This window comes from Physella acuta, unplaced genomic scaffold (genome assembly GCF_028476545.2).
Source record: "Physella acuta isolate Inbredline_101_S28 unplaced genomic scaffold, ASM2847654v3 ptg001087l, whole genome shotgun sequence".
In the NCBI taxonomy this organism is placed as follows: Eukaryota; Metazoa; Mollusca; class Gastropoda; family Physidae; genus Physella; species Physella acuta.
Window position 1 is genome coordinate 17,477 of NW_026732604.1, and position 17,668 is coordinate 35,144.

The window sequence follows — 17,668 nt, forward strand, 5'->3', positions numbered from 1 at the left end:
GGTTTTAAAACAAAACATTCGTACGTTTTCATATTATTTATGTCCTTATAATTTGTAAAATTTAGAGGTTTAACAAAATATTCATACTCAGTACGTTTTCATATTATTTATGTCCTTATAATTTGTAAAATTTAGAGGTTTTAAAACAAAATATTCATACTCAGTACGTTTTCATATTATTTATGTCCTTATAATTTGTAAAATTTAGAGGTTTTAAAACAAAATATTCATACTCAGTACGCTTTCATATTATTTTTGTCCTTATAATTTGTAAAATTTAGAGGTTTTGAAACAAAATATTTATACTCAGTACGTTTTCATATTGTTTATGTCCTTATAATTTGTCAAATTTAGACCCCGTTGCATGAAGCAGTTCTGGACAGCAAACTGGATGCCTTAGCCATACTCCTGGCAAGGGGTGCCGACATGACATCCATGGATGTCTCAGGAAAAACACCCCTTGCCCTAGCCAAGTACATGAAAAACAGAGAAGCCATTGATATTATTGAGAGAGAAAAAGGTAGATCATTATTTGTAGTCTTTGTTAGAATTTTTGTCTGCTTGCCTGCATACAGCATTAAGACCTTTAGTTAAAAGAGCAAATTTGTAAAACAGATTTAACTTGTGTAGTCTTGTAATAAAGAATTTTTTTTAAAGTAATACATTTTAAAAAGTGAAATCACATGAAATGCTGCTTGATGTTTTTTCTCTCAAAATAATTTTAAAAAAAATTTTTTGTTGTACAAAATAAATTTTTTGGATATATTTCTATTTTGCTATTAAAATGTTCAGCCTTCAATGTTTAACTTTTATTTCTAGAAAAAAAGAAAGGATTACTTGACCAGTTATCAACAGGTAAAATATATCTACCTATAAATAGAATAAATTAAAAATTATAGTAGATGTTTCTTTACTCTTGATCAATGTCTTTATCAGCATGCTTTTCAAAAAAAAATATTACAAATGGTTAACATATTTTAAACTTTGGTTTGGAAAATATGTTGAATAGAATTGTGTGAAGCTTGTTTAAACTTTGTAAAAAAATATGTTGAATAGAACTGTGTGAAGCTTATTTAAAATGTGGTTTGTAAAAAATATGTTGAATAGAATTGTGTGAAGCTTGTTTAAACTTTGTAAAAAAATATGTTGAATAGAACTGTGTGAAGCTTATTTAAAATGTGGTTTGTAAAAAATGTTGAATAGAACTGTGTGAAGCTTGTTTAAACTTTGTAAAAAATGTTGAATAGAACTGTGTGAAGCTTGTTTAAACTTTGTAAAAAATGTTGAATAGAACTGTGTGAAGCTTGCGCTGAAGGAAAGCTGGAAGAGGTGAAAAGAATTCTTGAACAAAGTGGGCCTAACAGGAAACATGTGATCAACATGACCACAAAAGGTCTCTCGCCATTGGGCATGTAAGTTGTCTTGTCTGTCAATGAAAACTGTTGGCTTAGCCATACCACTTCCCTTGGTTTAACTTATAACTTGGAGCTATTCTTAATGGCTGTGGCTGTTTAGGATTAATGTTAAGGTAGTTTCTGTTATGATTCCAAGTTTAATGATATGGTGTTGTATCGTTAACCCAGCATGACTTAGTATGTTTGAAAATGTATAATAATACAAGCAAAGTGGGTGTCATTCTCTCAATGTTGTAGATGCTTTGGCATTATTGAAATAGTGAAGTAGTCTCATCTTGAATGTTGTGGGTAGGGAGAGTCTCATCTTAGATAGATGCTGAAAAAGCATTTAGGGAAATTTTATGCTAATATCTGTGGGAGCAATACACCATTTTTTTTAACAAACTGGGCATCTATAATTCACACTCTGTCATAGAATGGGTCAACAATCTAGCTCAATACACAAATATATTGCGACTTCTGTTCTAAGCTGAAATAAAAATACAACATTATAAGTGGGTTTATTTTTTTTATTTGTTGTCCATATTTAAAGCCTTTTTCATAAAAATGTTTAAGGTTCAGTGATCTCATTTTTAAGGTTTGGACTTGAAATTGTTGTTTTTTTTTTTTTTTGGTTATCATAAAAACTTAAGCTCCAAACATACTAATATTAAAGTGACTGAAAATATTTTCCATGAACAAAGAGCTTCAAAATGTGGGTATGCTGAGATACTGAAAGTGCTGCTGGAGGAAGGGGCCAATTGCACATGTCAGAAGGATACAGGCTTGACCCTGCTTCACTTGGCCTGCGAATCTGGGAACATTGAGGTCATGAAGGTGCTTTTACAGGTAAACTTAATTTAATTAGTGAACAGAAATAATGGATTACTGCAAAAATTAAACTTAGATATATGTAATGGATTTCTTGTGAGTAAAGTAGGTGGTCTAGTTAGTGGTCAGCTGAGGCTGTAGTCAGTTGTCAGCTGAGGCTGTAGTCAGTGGTCAGCTGAGGCTGTAGTCAGTGTTTAGCTGCTACTCTGGACAATGTAAACATAACTCACTCTTTTGACCACCTGGCTGACCTTTCATTTTCTCCATCTAATCCCACTATACATTCAATTTGAGGGATGTTATTGCTGATTGTTTAGGCTTTAGTTTGTTCATGATATCTAATAAAACAAAAAAGAAAATGCAAACAAGTTGTTATGTTAGCAATTCCGATCAGTTACCCAGGGAAGAATAGAACTTCAGTTAATATAAGCCACGCTCTTGAACCTTTTTGAAGTTCTTTATATAAATGTATCTAAGTTTAAACCAGAATGTTTGTTTTGTTTGTGTTGGATTGTTTCAACTTTTGAAAGATTTGAATAAAGTCACATTTGTTTTGTGTGAAATAATTTCAGACTCACCCAGACTTGATGCATGTGAGATCAGTAGAGCACCAGCTGCCCCTGCACTCTGCTGTAGTCTCCAACAAGATCGAGGCCGTCCAGTTTCTGCTGGACTACACCTACCCAGCCGGTCATCTTTTAACCTTCACCGACAGCGTGACGTCACTAATCTACCAGACAGGGATTGACGTCAACGCCCAGGATGCCATGGGGGAGACAGCGCTTCACATTGCCTGCCGCAACGGTCACCTGGAAATTGTGAGGCTGCTGATGAATTACGTCATCAAGGTGGAGATAGAAAAAGACATGCAGAAGTCGCAGTCGCTGATGTGTGACCTGGACACAAGTTTTGACGAGGACGAATTAAACGCCAGCGCCGATTCCAGTGAGGAGGATTACAGCCCCAACCAACCCAACCCTCCCCCACTGAGGGGAAACAGAACTAAAAAGTCCCATCATACCATACATCCGGTTGATATGAATATACTAAACAGCGATGGTCTGTCGTCTTTTCACATGGCTATCAGACACAAACGGGTTGAGGTGTTGAAGGTCTTACTCAACTGCCGTAAGCCGCCTGCGAATAAGTTGAAGATAAAGGACATCGAGATGTCTGTGTTGATGTTTGCCTATGAACAAGGCAGCGTGGATGTTTTGAGGATTTTACTCAGCAATGGATTACGTGATGAGGATGACAAAGTCTTAAACTCAGCCTTTTTTTCTCAGGTACGTTGTACGTTTTTTTTTTTAACTTTTCAAAAGTTTTTAAGCGTTTTACAAAAGAAAGGAAGGTATTGTATATTTAGTTGACTACACAAAACTATATTTTTAAAAAATTGGGAAAATAACAAAGAACAAAACAATATGAAAGGATGTTGTAAATGATCTATGCTGCACTCAGAATTGAAAATGGCAAGGAAGAAGAAGACATAAATTTTATATTTTGGATATGAGCATGTTAGTTTATAAAGAATTTTTTTTCTTGAAGTGGACAGCTGGAAAAATATTACTGAGTATACAAAATGATTAATAAATATTGAAGTTAAAAGAAGTTTAATAATTTTTTATTGTTTTAATTTTTTCAAACTCTTCAGGATCACACAGTGAAGTGGCTGCTGCTTAGCCACAAGTCAAGTAAAGACCAAGGGCTGGGGCGCAACATCAACAAGACAGAAATGAAACGTTTGGCCTATCAGATCTCACAGAGACACGAGGAAAACCTCACCTCCATCGACCCAGAGTTCCGATTCCGTTACCCGACAGTGCCGGTCGCCATCATGTGGGAGGGGTTAGGGGTCCTGGATAGGATGGACACTTCCTGTTTGGTCAGCTCATGCTACTTACACAACCCTTCCATGAACAAAAACCTAGAAATGGCACTGTGCCTGTGTGCCATAACCAAGGTGGACATCTCTAAAAACTCTTTTGAAAAGTTCCCTGTTGTTCTTCTGGAACTTCCCTCACTGGTCTACTTAAAAGCTTCCAGAAATCAAATTGAAGAAATCCCGGAAGATTACACAATTCTATCTTCTTCCCTCGAAGAGCTGCATTTAAACGAAAATAAACTCAAAAGCTTGCCAAAGTTTATATTCCAACTTCCGCAGTTAAAGTTTCTGGACGTGGCAGTGAACAAGCTTAAGGAGTTACCTGTGGAGGTGTGGGACGCGCCGTCCCTTGTCAGCCTGAACCTGTCCAAAAACTGCCTGTCTGAACTGCCTAGTTTGACCAGAGAGAGCATCGTAGCCAGGCAGGGTGGGTTCAGATCCCCCAGGCTTTCACACAACTCCCCGCACAGGCCGTCTTTTTCTAGTTCTGTTGGAAGTTTTGATACGGAGAGTTACCAGCTGGATGTAGGGGAGGATGACTTCATTATGGTGGCCCCTAATGGTAAGTCATGCTAGGTGTCTTGAAAAATGTCATGCTAGGTCATCTGTCTTGAAAAATGTCATGCTAGGTCATCTGTCTTGAAAAATGTCATGCTAGGTCATCTGTCTTGAAAAATGTCATGCTAGGTCATCTGTCTTGAAAAATGTCATGCTAGGTCATCTGTCTTGAAAAATGTCATGCTAGGTCATCTGTCTTGAAAAATGTTATGCTAGGTCATCTGTCTTGAAAAATGTCATGCCAGGTCATCAATCTTGAAAAATGTCATGTTAGGTCATCAGTCTTGAAAATGTCATGCTAGGTCATCAGTCTTCAAAGATGAATTTGATTGTCTCTAAGGTGCATTAAATCATTTTTGGGTTTTAATTACATTTAACACTGATCATTAGTCAATTAATTTAACATTTACAAAAGATTTGCTTGAATATTAATTGATATAAAAACTACAATTTTTTTTTTTAATTTAGAGGAAAAAAGTGATAAAATATTGTCAACTGAAAATACAAAAGCTTTACTATAGTATTATCCCATTGTTAAAAAAATTGTGAGGTAATATATTTTTTCAGTATTATTATCTCACTAATGGCAAAAGAATTTTGAAAATAAGTTTGACTGGGTTTTTTTTTTGGGAACATTCTTAAAAAACCAGTCTTTTAATTGGGTAATCTGAATATGAGATAAGTATATAGAAAACTAGTACTGTGTTCGCGGAGAATCCACAATTTTTATTTTTTTTGCTACTAGCATATTGTACTGCTTAGAAATCTGAAAATTAAATTATTGTTGCAACTTTTTAATCCAGATTATTAGAAATATTGTTCAAAGTTTTGAAAGAGATGTGATTTAAATAAAATAATTTGTTACCTAAAGGCTTCAATTTAAAATATTAACATCCATGTTACATCTACAATTACAGCTATTATATTGCTATGCTACAACAATGTTACAACTTCTGAAGATTTAAAATTAATGTTGTGATGAAAGTTAGATATTTGCCACTAATGTTGAAATACAACCATCCAGCTCTGATAGAAAACAGATATTTGCCACTAATGTTGTAATACAACTATTTGCCACTAATGTTGTAATACAACCGTTCAGCTCTGATAGAAAACCAAGTGATGCGTGTCAACAAGTGGGGACTGGGAATTACTGTGGAAGACAGGGACCCTTGGAAGGGCAGTAACTCCCAACCTTCAGGCCTGAAGCAGTTATGGCTCAGCACTAACAAGTTCACTGAAATACCATCTTGCCTGATATGCTGTGCCCCTAATCTAGAGGTTAGAGTTCATGATTTATTTTTTAGAGGAGTTGAGTGCAGTTGATGGTGGATCAGGTTGCTTTAGAACAGTTTTTGTTGGGAAATTTTACTTGTTTGTTTTCTTGTCTTTTGATTGATCTTTTTAAGTCATTCCATGGCCACAATAGCAGGTGAAATGATGTTTATGTTTCTTTGGCTGTTATGTAAAAAGAAATGTTTGAGACTGTTATTAAGCCTGTTAATTAGAGAGTCAATACTATACCATGATTAAATATTTATGTGTAATTTTTCTGTTTTGAAAATTTCTTTGGTCATCTCCAATTTTTATTATAAAATAAACAGCAAATTTGTATAAGTAATTCACTCAAGGAATTAACATCATCTATATAATTGTATTTGTTTCATACGCAATTTAGTTTTTGTTTTTAGAACATACATTTTTAAAAAAAGCCTACTTTTACTTTGATCTTTTAGGTCTTAGTTATGTCAGAGAACCCTCTGACCTCTATTGGAAACATTACTGATTACCCACCATTTCTCATTGAACTTGACCTTTCCAAAACTAACCTAACAACAATGGATCCCTGGAAACACCCAGTTGATCTATTTCAAGATTGGTCTTGCTTTGCACCAAACAATATGTAAGTCTGATTTTATAAATTCTTTGTTCCCAAGTTAAAATTTTTTGGCATTTTTTCCAAAGATTTTTACAAATTTTGTTACAAATCATATAATATTTATATTAGAATAGCTTTTGGGAACCTGTGAGATAAGGCTAAATAGCTGGGGACAGCAACCCATCTAAGAGAGGAAACCCCAAAATCAAACAACTGCTGCCATATAGTTTGTTCTCGGTTGGACAAAGGCTATGAAAACAAACCCAGGAAAAAAAGGGCTGAAATTGGCACATAACAAGTTGATACATAATACTTAATTGTGTTGGAGGAAATCCCTTCTATAATTAAGAACAAAGAAGAAGAAGACTATAGAATATATAAACATGTATATTTATTAATGTAATATTTCAAATCATCTTTCACTAAGTATTCCTCCATGACCATGAACGACAACAGCCTTAATGCAAATATTTTATTTTTATATAGAATATATAAACATGTATATTTATTAAGGTAATATTTCAGATCATCTTTCAACAAATATTCCTTCATGACCATGAACGGCAACAGCCCTAATGCAAATATTTTAATTATTTTTTTCATTTAGAATATATAAATACGTATATTTATTAATGTAATATTTCAGATCATCTTTCAACAAATATTCCTCCATGACCATGAACGGCAACAGCCCTAATGCAAGTAAGCTCACACGCAGGAGCAGCAGCAACAGCAGCTTCCGCAACCGTCGCCGAGCGTCCCCCTCCCCTAGTACCAGAGATTCCTTGTTTGTCCCGTGCCTACATCGCAGCCACACCACCCTGGCCAAGCTGGAGAAGCTGAACCTGGCGGGGAACAGGCTGACCAGTGTCATTCTCACACGCGACGCCTGCCGGGACGGAGATACTCGCAGTGTAAGAAGTTTTATAGCTATGGACATTAACAATGCATAGAAATATGACGGAGATACTCGCAGTGTAAGAAGTTTTATAGCTATGGACATTAACAATGCATAGAAATATGACAGAGATACTCGCAGTGTAAGAAGTTTTAAAGCTAAGGAAATTAACAATGCATAGAAATATAACAGAGATACTCGCAGTGTAAGAAGTTTTATAGTTACGATCATTAACAATGCATAGAAATATGTCTAATGAAGATTAAATACGTTTCACTTAATAATGATTAATACAGCTTAATTCACATATTCTTAACAGCTTGATTTACTTATAACATACTTTTGATTAAACTGCTGAGCCTTTTAAAAAAATGCAAACTCCTAGATAGACAAGTTTAATTTTTGTATTTTAAATATTGCTACATTTATTTTTAATTTAAACAAGAACTCATTTTAATGATTAGTATTATAAATGTATTTTTTGTTACTTCAATAGACATTGAAAAATAAATTTTAATGGTAGGTAACTAATTTAAAAAGTTAAAATATAATGGTAATTAAATTAACTGCATACAATTTTGCCTTTTTTGTTTCAGACTTGCAGTATGGAATCTGAAGAAATCCAAAGCCGTCTGCTCTTTCCTCACATAGTAGAACTCAATTTGTCCAGTAATCACCTGTCAAGTTTACCTCCTGACATAGGAGAGCTGTCAAGTCTGAAAATTCTTTCTCTCACCCGGAATATCAAGTTAAAAGAAGTGAGTTTTTGGATTTATGTTATTTAACAAGCTGTAAATAGTTATTTGAATTTATAAAGGATTAAGTTTACTTTTGATGATAGATATTTAGATATTAATCTATGTAATTATTTCTTTTAAAAAACAATACAAATTTTGTTGAAAAATATTTTGATTTAAGCTGCCACCTAAACTTGGGCTTTTAAAAAGTTTGTGGAAACTGGAACTCGACTTTTGTCCACTTGATGGCGCCATACAAGACTTCCTGCTGAACTCCAGGTTTCCTGTCAAAGATATCCTTGGGTTTCTACAGTCTGTGCTAGAGGAGTAAGTTGGCTGTCGTGTTAAGTTGGCTGTAGTTATAGGTTTTGGCATTGGTGTTAGGTTTTGTGGGCTGTAGTGTTAGATTTTGTTGGTAGAAGTATTAGTTTTGGTTCGAAGTTTTGTTTGCAGTAGTGTTAAGTTTTGTTGGTAGTTGTGTTACATTTTGTGGATCTTCTTCTTCGTTCTTAATTATTAGTGTTGAAGGGGATCGAGATTTATCTGCCAGTGGGTTTGAACTCGAGACTTTGTTCGAATTTATCAACCATGAGCTTTTTGCCGACTCGACCACGCCTCCAACACAATTAAGCGTTACGTGTCAACTAGTTATGCGCCATTGAGGCCATTGACTCCAATTTCAGCCTGCTTTTCTTTTTGGATTATCCCCCTTTTGTGGATAAGGTGTTAAGTTTTGTTGGCAGTAGTGGTAATAGGACTAAGATAATTTTAGAATACATTTATTTTGTGTGTACATAATTGAACAATAGGCTCCATAGAATACTAATATTTTATTAATACATTGTCCATAGATCAACAGAATATAACTGCATGAATCTGATGCTTGTGGGGTTCCATAAAATAGGAAAAACAACTCTACTACAGAAACTTGGTGAGAAGGGCAAAGTGCGCTCCAAAGCCACTGTAAGTAGCTTTCTAATTGCCTTTTACCTCAATAGTTTCTTAAATAAAATCTTTCTTAATTACATAATGATAAATCATTTTAAATTTTTGGACCGGTTTCCAGTGATTTCAGTTGGTTCTAAAATAAATTGGAAATATCTCATTACATAAGTTGCTTTTAAAATATAGGGACATAACTTAAGATGCATTGATTGTTTCAAAAATTAATTTTAAATAACAAAATTACATAGTTGGTTTTTAAAAAGGGGAGAACTTATAATTGTATAGGTTTATTCTAAAATAAAAACTACAGCACAGTTTTCATGAAAATGATTTTAAGTTTTAAATCATGAAACATTTTTAATTTTGTTAACTGTGTTTCCGTTACAATAAAAAATATTTTCCTTAAACATTTTGTCGCAAGCAGTTGCTATAAATTCAAAATTGTTACTTGGACAAGCTTGTGGATATGGGGTAAATGAATGACACTTTGGGACAAATGAATGACACTGTGGGCTTGTTTTGATCCACAGCACTGGAGAGACAGAGTAAACAGAGAAGAGTTGAGGAAACAAGGGACACTACTCTCAACAGTGGGAATAGACATCAATGAGTTGGTTCTTGAGAGAAGAACCAAAGGAAGTGTTGTGTTTAGAACATGGGATTTTGGTGGACAAGTAGGTTTTTTTTTCTTTCAATTAATATGACCCAAATTTTTATTATTCTTCAAACATTGCTTAAGCAATATTATGCTATATTCTACGGTTGGCTTATATGCATAACAATTATGTCAATAAAAAAACTTCAATATTTGTTCTACAGAGAGAGTACTATGCCACACACCAGTACTTTTTATCCCCGCGGTCACTTTATCTTGTTGTGTGGAGCATCATAGAAGGGGAGAGAGGGGTGGAGAATCTGTTACAGTGGCTTGTCAACATCCAGGTTTGTCTTTATCATACTTTATCATACTTATCATACTTTATCATACTTTATGTGTGGGGAAAATATTTAATATTGCATTCACTGTCTTTGTACAGCCTTTGCTAAAGTTGGGGGGAAATATTAGATTTTAATAATAAACCATTGGCTGTTTTTTTCAATTGATTTAAAGAAAAAGTTATTGCTAAATATAAAATTGATTTTAATTGTATAAATACATTTTTTAAAAAGTAGTTTATTGGCTTTTGCTGCACAAATTTGATTTATTGAGAATTTATACTTTTGTATAATCTTTTGATCTTAGTTTTAATGGATAATAATTATTATGTTTTGTTTTTTATTTTTATAGCTGTTTTATTAATTAGCTGGTCATTAAGCTTTGTGTTGGTGAAGAATTGTTTAGTAACTCTATTCAATCATAATATTTAGGTACAATAATTAGTCATAATATTCAGTCACACAATCTTTAATCACAATCTTCACACCTAATCTTCTAGGCCAGAGCTCTAGTCACAATCTTTAATCACAATCTGTAGTCACAATCTTCACACACAATTTTCTAGGCCAAAGCTCTTGTCACAATCTCTAGTCACAATCTTTAGTCACAATCTTCACACCTACTCTAGGCCAGAGCTCCAGGGGCCTCAGTGATCATTGTTGGCACTCACCTCGACATCTTGCGTGACCGGTCGACTCGCCGCAACTACCCCGATGATTTTGAGGCATCCATGATGACGCTGATCAACAAGCTATTTATAGACAACCAAGAGCCAGACAAGAGTGGGCTGCCTAACATCCTGAGGGCCATCAATGTGAGCTGCACCACAGGGGAGAACATCAAGCTACTGGTCGACGTCATCTACGACACTGTCTTTGAGCTGAAGCACCCACGTCAGTATTTGACTGGTTTTAATTTATTTGATTCATTTTATAAGTATTTTGAGTAAGCACTTGATAATTTGAATTGCTAAATCTTTTAGAAGTTTCATTCTTAAAAAAATAAAAACTATACCCCACAAAATTAAATTAATGATTAAGAAAAAATTTTAAAATCTCAAGAAATCAAACCAAGTGTTATATAAATTGTTGTTTCAGTTGATTGACATGTTGTTTGTTTCTTTTATTGTCTGAGAGGTTTTTTTTTCTGTTTTAGGATCGAAGACCCAGAATCTGGTCAGGCAGAAAATACCTCGCAAGTATCTCCTGCTGCAAACCATCATACGTGAATTGGCCGTAGAGAGGATAAAAGATTGTAAGGAGCCTGTGCTCAACAGATCAAAGTATACGTATGTTTTCTATTTCATCATTAACGGAATATGTTAGCTTGTTAATTATTATGTGGCCATTTTTAAGTTAGGTATATTTTGTTTTCTTGTTCATCATTACACAGTATATTTTAGGCTTTTAATGATTTTATGGTAGGTCTGTGTTTCCTTATTTGTTGTTGTACGATGTAAGCTGTGTTTGTATTTACAAAACTTTTGTGCAACCTTAAAACTCTTTGTAAAGATACTTGGCTTTCTCACTATAAAAAAAAATGATGAACATAAATAGTTGGAAGTTCAAGATTGTATTAGGTGACACACATTAAGATTAGCTATGTTTTCCACTATGTGAGCTAAATCACATGGTCCATCATGTGACAATTTAGCACTATGTAACATTGAATCACATTGAACATTGTGTGAAATGAGCCTCTATTGTCCACGATGTAACATTGAATCACATTGAACATTGTGTTAAATGAACCTCTATTATCAATCATGGGAAAATTTAGTGTGATGTAACATTGAATCACATTAAACATTGTGTTAAATGAACCTCTATTATCAATCATGGGAAAATTTAGTGTGATGTAACATTGAATCACATTAAACATTGTGTGAAATGAACCTCTATTATCAATCATGGGAAAATTTAGTGTGATGTAACATTGAATCACATTAAACATTGTGTGAAATGAACCTCTATTATCAATCATGGGAAAATTTAGTGTGATGTAACATTGAATCACATTAAACATTGTGTGAAATGAGCCTCTATTGTCCATGATGTGACATTGAATCACATTAAACATTGTGTGAAATGAACCTCTATTATCAATCATGGGAAAATTTAGTGTGATGTAACATTGAATCACATTAAACATTGTGTGAAATGAGCCTCTATTGTCCATGATGTGACATTGAATCACATTAAACATTGTGTGAAATGAACCTCTATTATCAATCATGGGAAAATTTAGTGTGATGTAACATTGAATCACATTAAACATTGTGTGAAATGAGCCTCTATTGTCCATGATGTGACATTGAATCACATTAAACATTGTGTGAAATGAACCTCTATTATCAATCATGGGAAAATTTAGTGTGATGTAACATTGAATCACATTAAACATTGTGTGAAATGAGCCTCTATTGTCCATGATGTGACATTGAATAACATTAAACATTGTGTGAAATGAGCCTCCCCTGTAATGTAACACTGAATCACATTAAACATTGTATGAAATGAGCCTCTCCCTGATGTAACATTGAATCACATTGAACATTGTGTGAAATGAGACTCCCAGTGCTTTCATTTCCCAGCCTGTGTGTACAAAACAAAATGATGGAACATGGAATGACCTTCAGAGATGTGGAAGAGCTGGAACAGGCAACACGATTTTTACATGAGAATGGTGAGTACATTCCCCTTTCCTACTGAGTTTTGTTAAATCTAGTGCACTATTACCTTCATGCTTGATATCATTTTAAGTTATAAATGTTAAAAAAAATATTAATTTCTTAGGACGGTAGCATCGTTTAAAAAAAATATTTAAAAAAAATCCATTTGAACTTTGTAGTGTGTATTTATTTCTTTTAGTGCGATAGACCTTACCCTGCAATTAGATTCTAAATGTTAAAATGTTTTTTTTATCAGGAGTTCTATTTCATTATGATGATCTCCCTTTGCGTGACCTTTTCTTCCTTGATCCACAATGGCTGTGTGACCAGCTGGCTAAAGTCATCACAGTTAAAGAAATTAACAACTTTGCTCAGAGAGGTCAGAATTAGCTTTGCTCATCAGTCTCTTGGTTTTATTCATTGACCTCACCCAAATTTTAGTCACATCCATAAAACTTTTAGCTTGAGGCAAATTAAACTTTAAAAAAAATTTAAACTGAAAAGAATGAATTAAGATGCAATGAGCTAGATATTTTAAAAAGTGACAGTAGAGTGAAAATACAAGGCAAGCTATGTTTAACTAAGATCAATATCCTTGACCTCCATAAATTTCCAATTTAACTGTATTATCAGATGTATTTGGAACCTTAAATGTCAGAAAACCATCAGTAGAATAAGCAATAAGGTTAGGATGTCTGCAATGTTTCAAAACGCTGATGACCAAAACATCATAACAACAATTATACTAAATAACAGATTTACATGTTTACTTGTACAACTTCACCTTTAAATGTAAAATTTACCAGAAGTTTACATTGTTTACCTGTAGATCTAACTTTACAGGTGTGATGAGACTGAGTAACCTGGAGTTTCTCTTCAAGTCCAACACCTTCCAGCCTGAGCACATCAAGGTGTACATCACCAGCCTGTTGAACAAGTTTGAGGTGGCGCTGCAGTTTGACGAGGAACATCTACTCCTGCCATCCTTGCTGCCCACTGAGACGGAGCTCCTGGAGATGGCGAGAAGAAAAAGTGATGTTAGGGTAAGTTGTGTGTAGCAGGTGGGTCATGTTAGGGTAAGTTGTGTGTAACAGCTGGGTCATGGTTTAATGGTGTGTCATGTGTGTCATGGTTCCAGGTGAACTATGGCACCAGGTTATTCATAATTCAAGGTGAACTATAACACCAGGTTGTTCATAATTCAAGGTGAACTATGACACCAGGTTATTCATAATTCAAGGTGAACTATGACACCAGGTTATTCATAATTCGAGGTGAACTATGACACCAGGTTATTCATAATTCGAGGTGAACTATGACACCAGGTTATTCATAATTCAAGGTGAACTATGACACCAGGTTATTCATAATTCGAGGTGAACTATGACACCAGGTTATTCATAATTCGAGGTGAACTATGACACCAGGTTATTCATAATTCGAGGTGAACTATGACACCAGGTTATTCATAATTCGAGGTGAACTATGACACCAGGTTATTCATAATTCGAGGTGAACTATGACACCAGGTTTTTCATAATTCTAGGTGAACTATGACACCAGGTTATTCATAATTCAAGGTGAACTATGACACCAGGTTATTCATAATTCTAGGTTAACTATGACACCAGGTTTTTCATAATTCTAGGTGAACTATGACACCAGGTTATTCATAATTCTAGGTGAACTATGACACCAGGTTATTCATAATTCAAGGTGAACTATGACACCAGGTTATTCATAATTCGAGGTGAACTATGACACCAGGTTATTCATAATTCGAGGTGAACTATGACACCAGGTTATTCATAATTCAAGGTGAACTATGACACCAGGTTATTCATAATTCAAGGTGAATTATGACATCAGGTTATTCATAATTCGAGGTGAACTATGACACCAGGTTATTCATAATTCGAGGTGAACTATGACACCAGGTTATTCATAATTCGAGGTGAACTATGACACCAGGTTATTCATAATTCTAGGTGAACTATGACACCAGGTTATTCATAATTCAAGGTGAACTATAACATCAGGTTATTCCTAATTCAAAGTGAACTATGACACCAGGTTATTCATAATTTAAGGTGAATCATGACTCTGTGTTATTGATAAGCCAAGAGGAATTATGACTCTTGCTAAGTTATGATTAGAGGTGAGATAAAGTTTGAGGGATGTATCAGTACAAAATAATAACATTGATAGTCTGCTGAGATGTGTAATTTACATTATGCTACTGCTTCATACAACCCATTACAGATTAACTTTTTACTTACAGATTCCATTCATATATCAGGCATGGTCCACGTAATGTGTTGCTTACACTATGTAACTGCTTCATACAACCCATTACAGATTGTTTTTACTTACAGATTCCATTACGCAAGCCAACAGAGTCCAGTGTTGGCCTCAGCAGAGAAGATGCCACATCAGACAGGACTGTTGATCCGCTGCGCTCCAGTCGCAGTGGCAGACGTCTGGTGGAAGGCCCTCCCTCAGTGTTGCATGTTGGGAGCTCTATCTTCTATGCTGGCTCTCAGGTAAGGGAGAACTTTCAGCCATTTTGATTTTCAGTTTTGATGGCAAGAATTTTTTTTAAAATATTGTTTAAAATTGGAGATGTAGACATTATATTTTAAATGTACTAACTGGGAATGTTTGTAGGGTAAATATTCAACCTCTTGCTCCCTATCACCTTGCACTCAGAAACTAACCCACTCACCTCTAACCCTTTCACTCTCTTACTGTTGATGATTTTATTATTATTTCACTTTTTTCTATCATAGCTTTCTTTTCTGTTGGCCTCAGCAACCTTTAATAAACAGAACCAAGTAGATTTAAATTACTTTCTATTATCTTTTGTCATGAAATGACTTATTATTTTTTTTAAAATTTACAATTTTTTTATCAGCATTTGAATAATAATTGTACTAATGTTTTTAACTCTGTTGCCAGTTAGTATAAATTAACTCCAGCTACAAAATGTATATAAATCTGGACACTTAAAACATAACAACCAGTGGCTTACCTTGACCTATGCATTTTGACGGTCTCCCCTTTCTCTACCCCAACAACTGAAAGCTTATTTATGTCATGTGATGGCCAATAATAGAAACATAGGGGTAGCTTTGACATGAAGCTATCTTGACATTAGTCACTAAGCTAGTATTTTTTGTAGGAAAGTGTACCCATAAATTGAATTATTGAAGTATATTGAAGTATACACAGTTTGTTAAAAATATCACTCTAGATTTTTTTAAATTAAAAATAAAATAAATAAATATGAATCTTTTGCATTCAAAGAAATGTTTAGAGCTGTAAGGCTGGTGGTATTTGTACCTTTAATGGGCATAAAGTGCTATAAATAGAGAGAAAAACATAAACATCCACCACAAACCAAATAACCTTTCAACTTTCCAGCTTCTTGTAGCTGTGTCCTCTAACAAAGCTGAGGTAAGTTCAACACTACTCCACGCATGGATATACTACGACTGAATGTTAGCCCATCTAGCTGTTTTATTTGCTCTTTAGATTTGTAAACTTATATGGGTAACAAGTCATCATGTTTAAACTTGTCTCATGCATGAATATTGCTTGAAATATTTTTTTTCAATGCACACAAAAAATTTTGATAAAAGGGCCAAAGAAGTTAGCACTGTTAGGTTTTGTTGTTTAGTGTATGTAATGTTTTATTATAAATATTGAGAATCTGCTTGTTAAACACAATCTCAAATAAGGGGTTAAAAGAACCACAAGAGAAAAGAGGGCAGCCAATAGAAACTTTGAGAAGATCATTTGAAGAATTTGAAGGAAAAAGGCCGACTATTTCAACAGCTAGATTCAGGATAACATGGCACTCACTTGATGCCTCATGCGCCTATGGGCGCATAGTGATGATGATGATATGTAGTGTTAAATTATGTGTTGTTAGCAATGAACAGACTACACCACAGTTTCAATGCAAATGCTGCCTTAGCAAAAATCAACACAGTAGTTTATTACATTTTGAGTTTAGGTAAGGGAGAGAACTAGTTGGTGTTTTTTTATGTCAAATCTTCTCCAACAGGTTAAATATCTAGTCAAGCTTTATAATGCCTGAGGAAGCTTCAGGTTTGAACATCCTGTGAACTAAGTCCAGATTGTTTGAGTATCTCAGAATAGCAACACAAACATCTACTAAAGATTACACACCTTTAACACACCACATCAACTTAAAATGATTCCACAAACTCCCACAATCATGTAGGAGATTTTTGCTTACACATGCTTTTGCTATGGAAATATATTTTTTTGATAATTTGTAAATCAATTTTTAAATTGCATATTATTTTCAGATGTCATGCTTTACAAGTCCATATATATCGTCATTGTTTCTCTGTTGTTTTATTTTTTTGTACAGCTATTTTATTTAGTAATTTTTTTCTACTGTGTGATCACTGGTTAGATAGATTAAAAACCCCGCATTTTTCTGATAATACACAATGATCATTTAATACTCATATAATTCTTGATAACATGCACATAGAGTTGAGTTAATTAACACATTTAATGTATTCAACTAAAATTTAACTGTAGTAACTTCAGATTATCTAAATTTCATTATATAAAAATTGTGTTGCAATCCTCAATTTTTGATCCCACTCCGTCAACCATATTTTCAGGCCAACAGAGAAACTGTGACCCTGAGTTCCCTCAGGGACTCCTCCAAACTTCTGCTGCTGGCCATCAAGCCAACCAGCAACCCCATCTTCTCCTGCTGCAGACTCTACTTCCTCACATACTTCCCCAGTGGATTTTGGCCTCGTCTCATCACCAGGGTTTTGGCTGATGGCTCCATCTACCAGATTGTGAAAGAGTTGTTTCCCCTGCCCCCTGATCTGATCAGGAGATCACCAGAGGTGGGTGCAATAAAGAGAAATTTGCTACAATG

General features: G+C 34.4%; 1 protein-coding gene across 4 annotated transcripts in view; it reads left to right on the forward strand.

The window, feature by feature from the left end:
* LOC131955618 (leucine-rich repeat serine/threonine-protein kinase 1) overlaps positions 1-17,668 on the forward strand; it is a 45,650-nt gene that overhangs the window by 5,626 nt on the left and 22,356 nt on the right. For 3 of the 4 annotated variants that reach the window (XM_059319805.1, XM_059319804.1, XM_059319808.1), the window contains 22 exons: positions 355-520; positions 820-855; positions 1,292-1,412; positions 2,099-2,243; positions 2,798-3,511; positions 3,880-4,672; positions 5,771-5,949; positions 6,405-6,571; positions 7,194-7,461; positions 8,042-8,203; positions 8,364-8,509; positions 9,034-9,145; positions 9,658-9,801; positions 9,947-10,069; positions 10,693-10,957; positions 11,220-11,352; positions 12,658-12,749; positions 12,992-13,114; positions 13,579-13,778; positions 15,111-15,278; positions 16,159-16,191; positions 17,400-17,636. In XM_059319805.1, coding sequence (XP_059175788.1) covers positions 355-520; positions 820-855; positions 1,292-1,412; positions 2,099-2,243; positions 2,798-3,511; positions 3,880-4,672; positions 5,771-5,949; positions 6,405-6,571; positions 7,194-7,461; positions 8,042-8,203; positions 8,364-8,509; positions 9,034-9,145; positions 9,658-9,801; positions 9,947-10,069; positions 10,693-10,957; positions 11,220-11,352; positions 12,658-12,749; positions 12,992-13,114; positions 13,579-13,778; positions 15,111-15,278; positions 16,159-16,191; positions 17,400-17,636 — 4,527 coding nt within the window. The remainder of the gene's footprint in view (positions 1-354; positions 521-819; positions 856-1,291; positions 1,413-2,098; positions 2,244-2,797; positions 3,512-3,879; positions 4,673-5,770; positions 5,950-6,404; positions 6,572-7,193; positions 7,462-8,041; positions 8,204-8,363; positions 8,510-9,033; positions 9,146-9,657; positions 9,802-9,946; positions 10,070-10,692; positions 10,958-11,219; positions 11,353-12,657; positions 12,750-12,991; positions 13,115-13,578; positions 13,779-15,110; positions 15,279-16,158; positions 16,192-17,399; positions 17,637-17,668) is intronic. The other variant, XM_059319807.1, reaches the window with a different exon arrangement.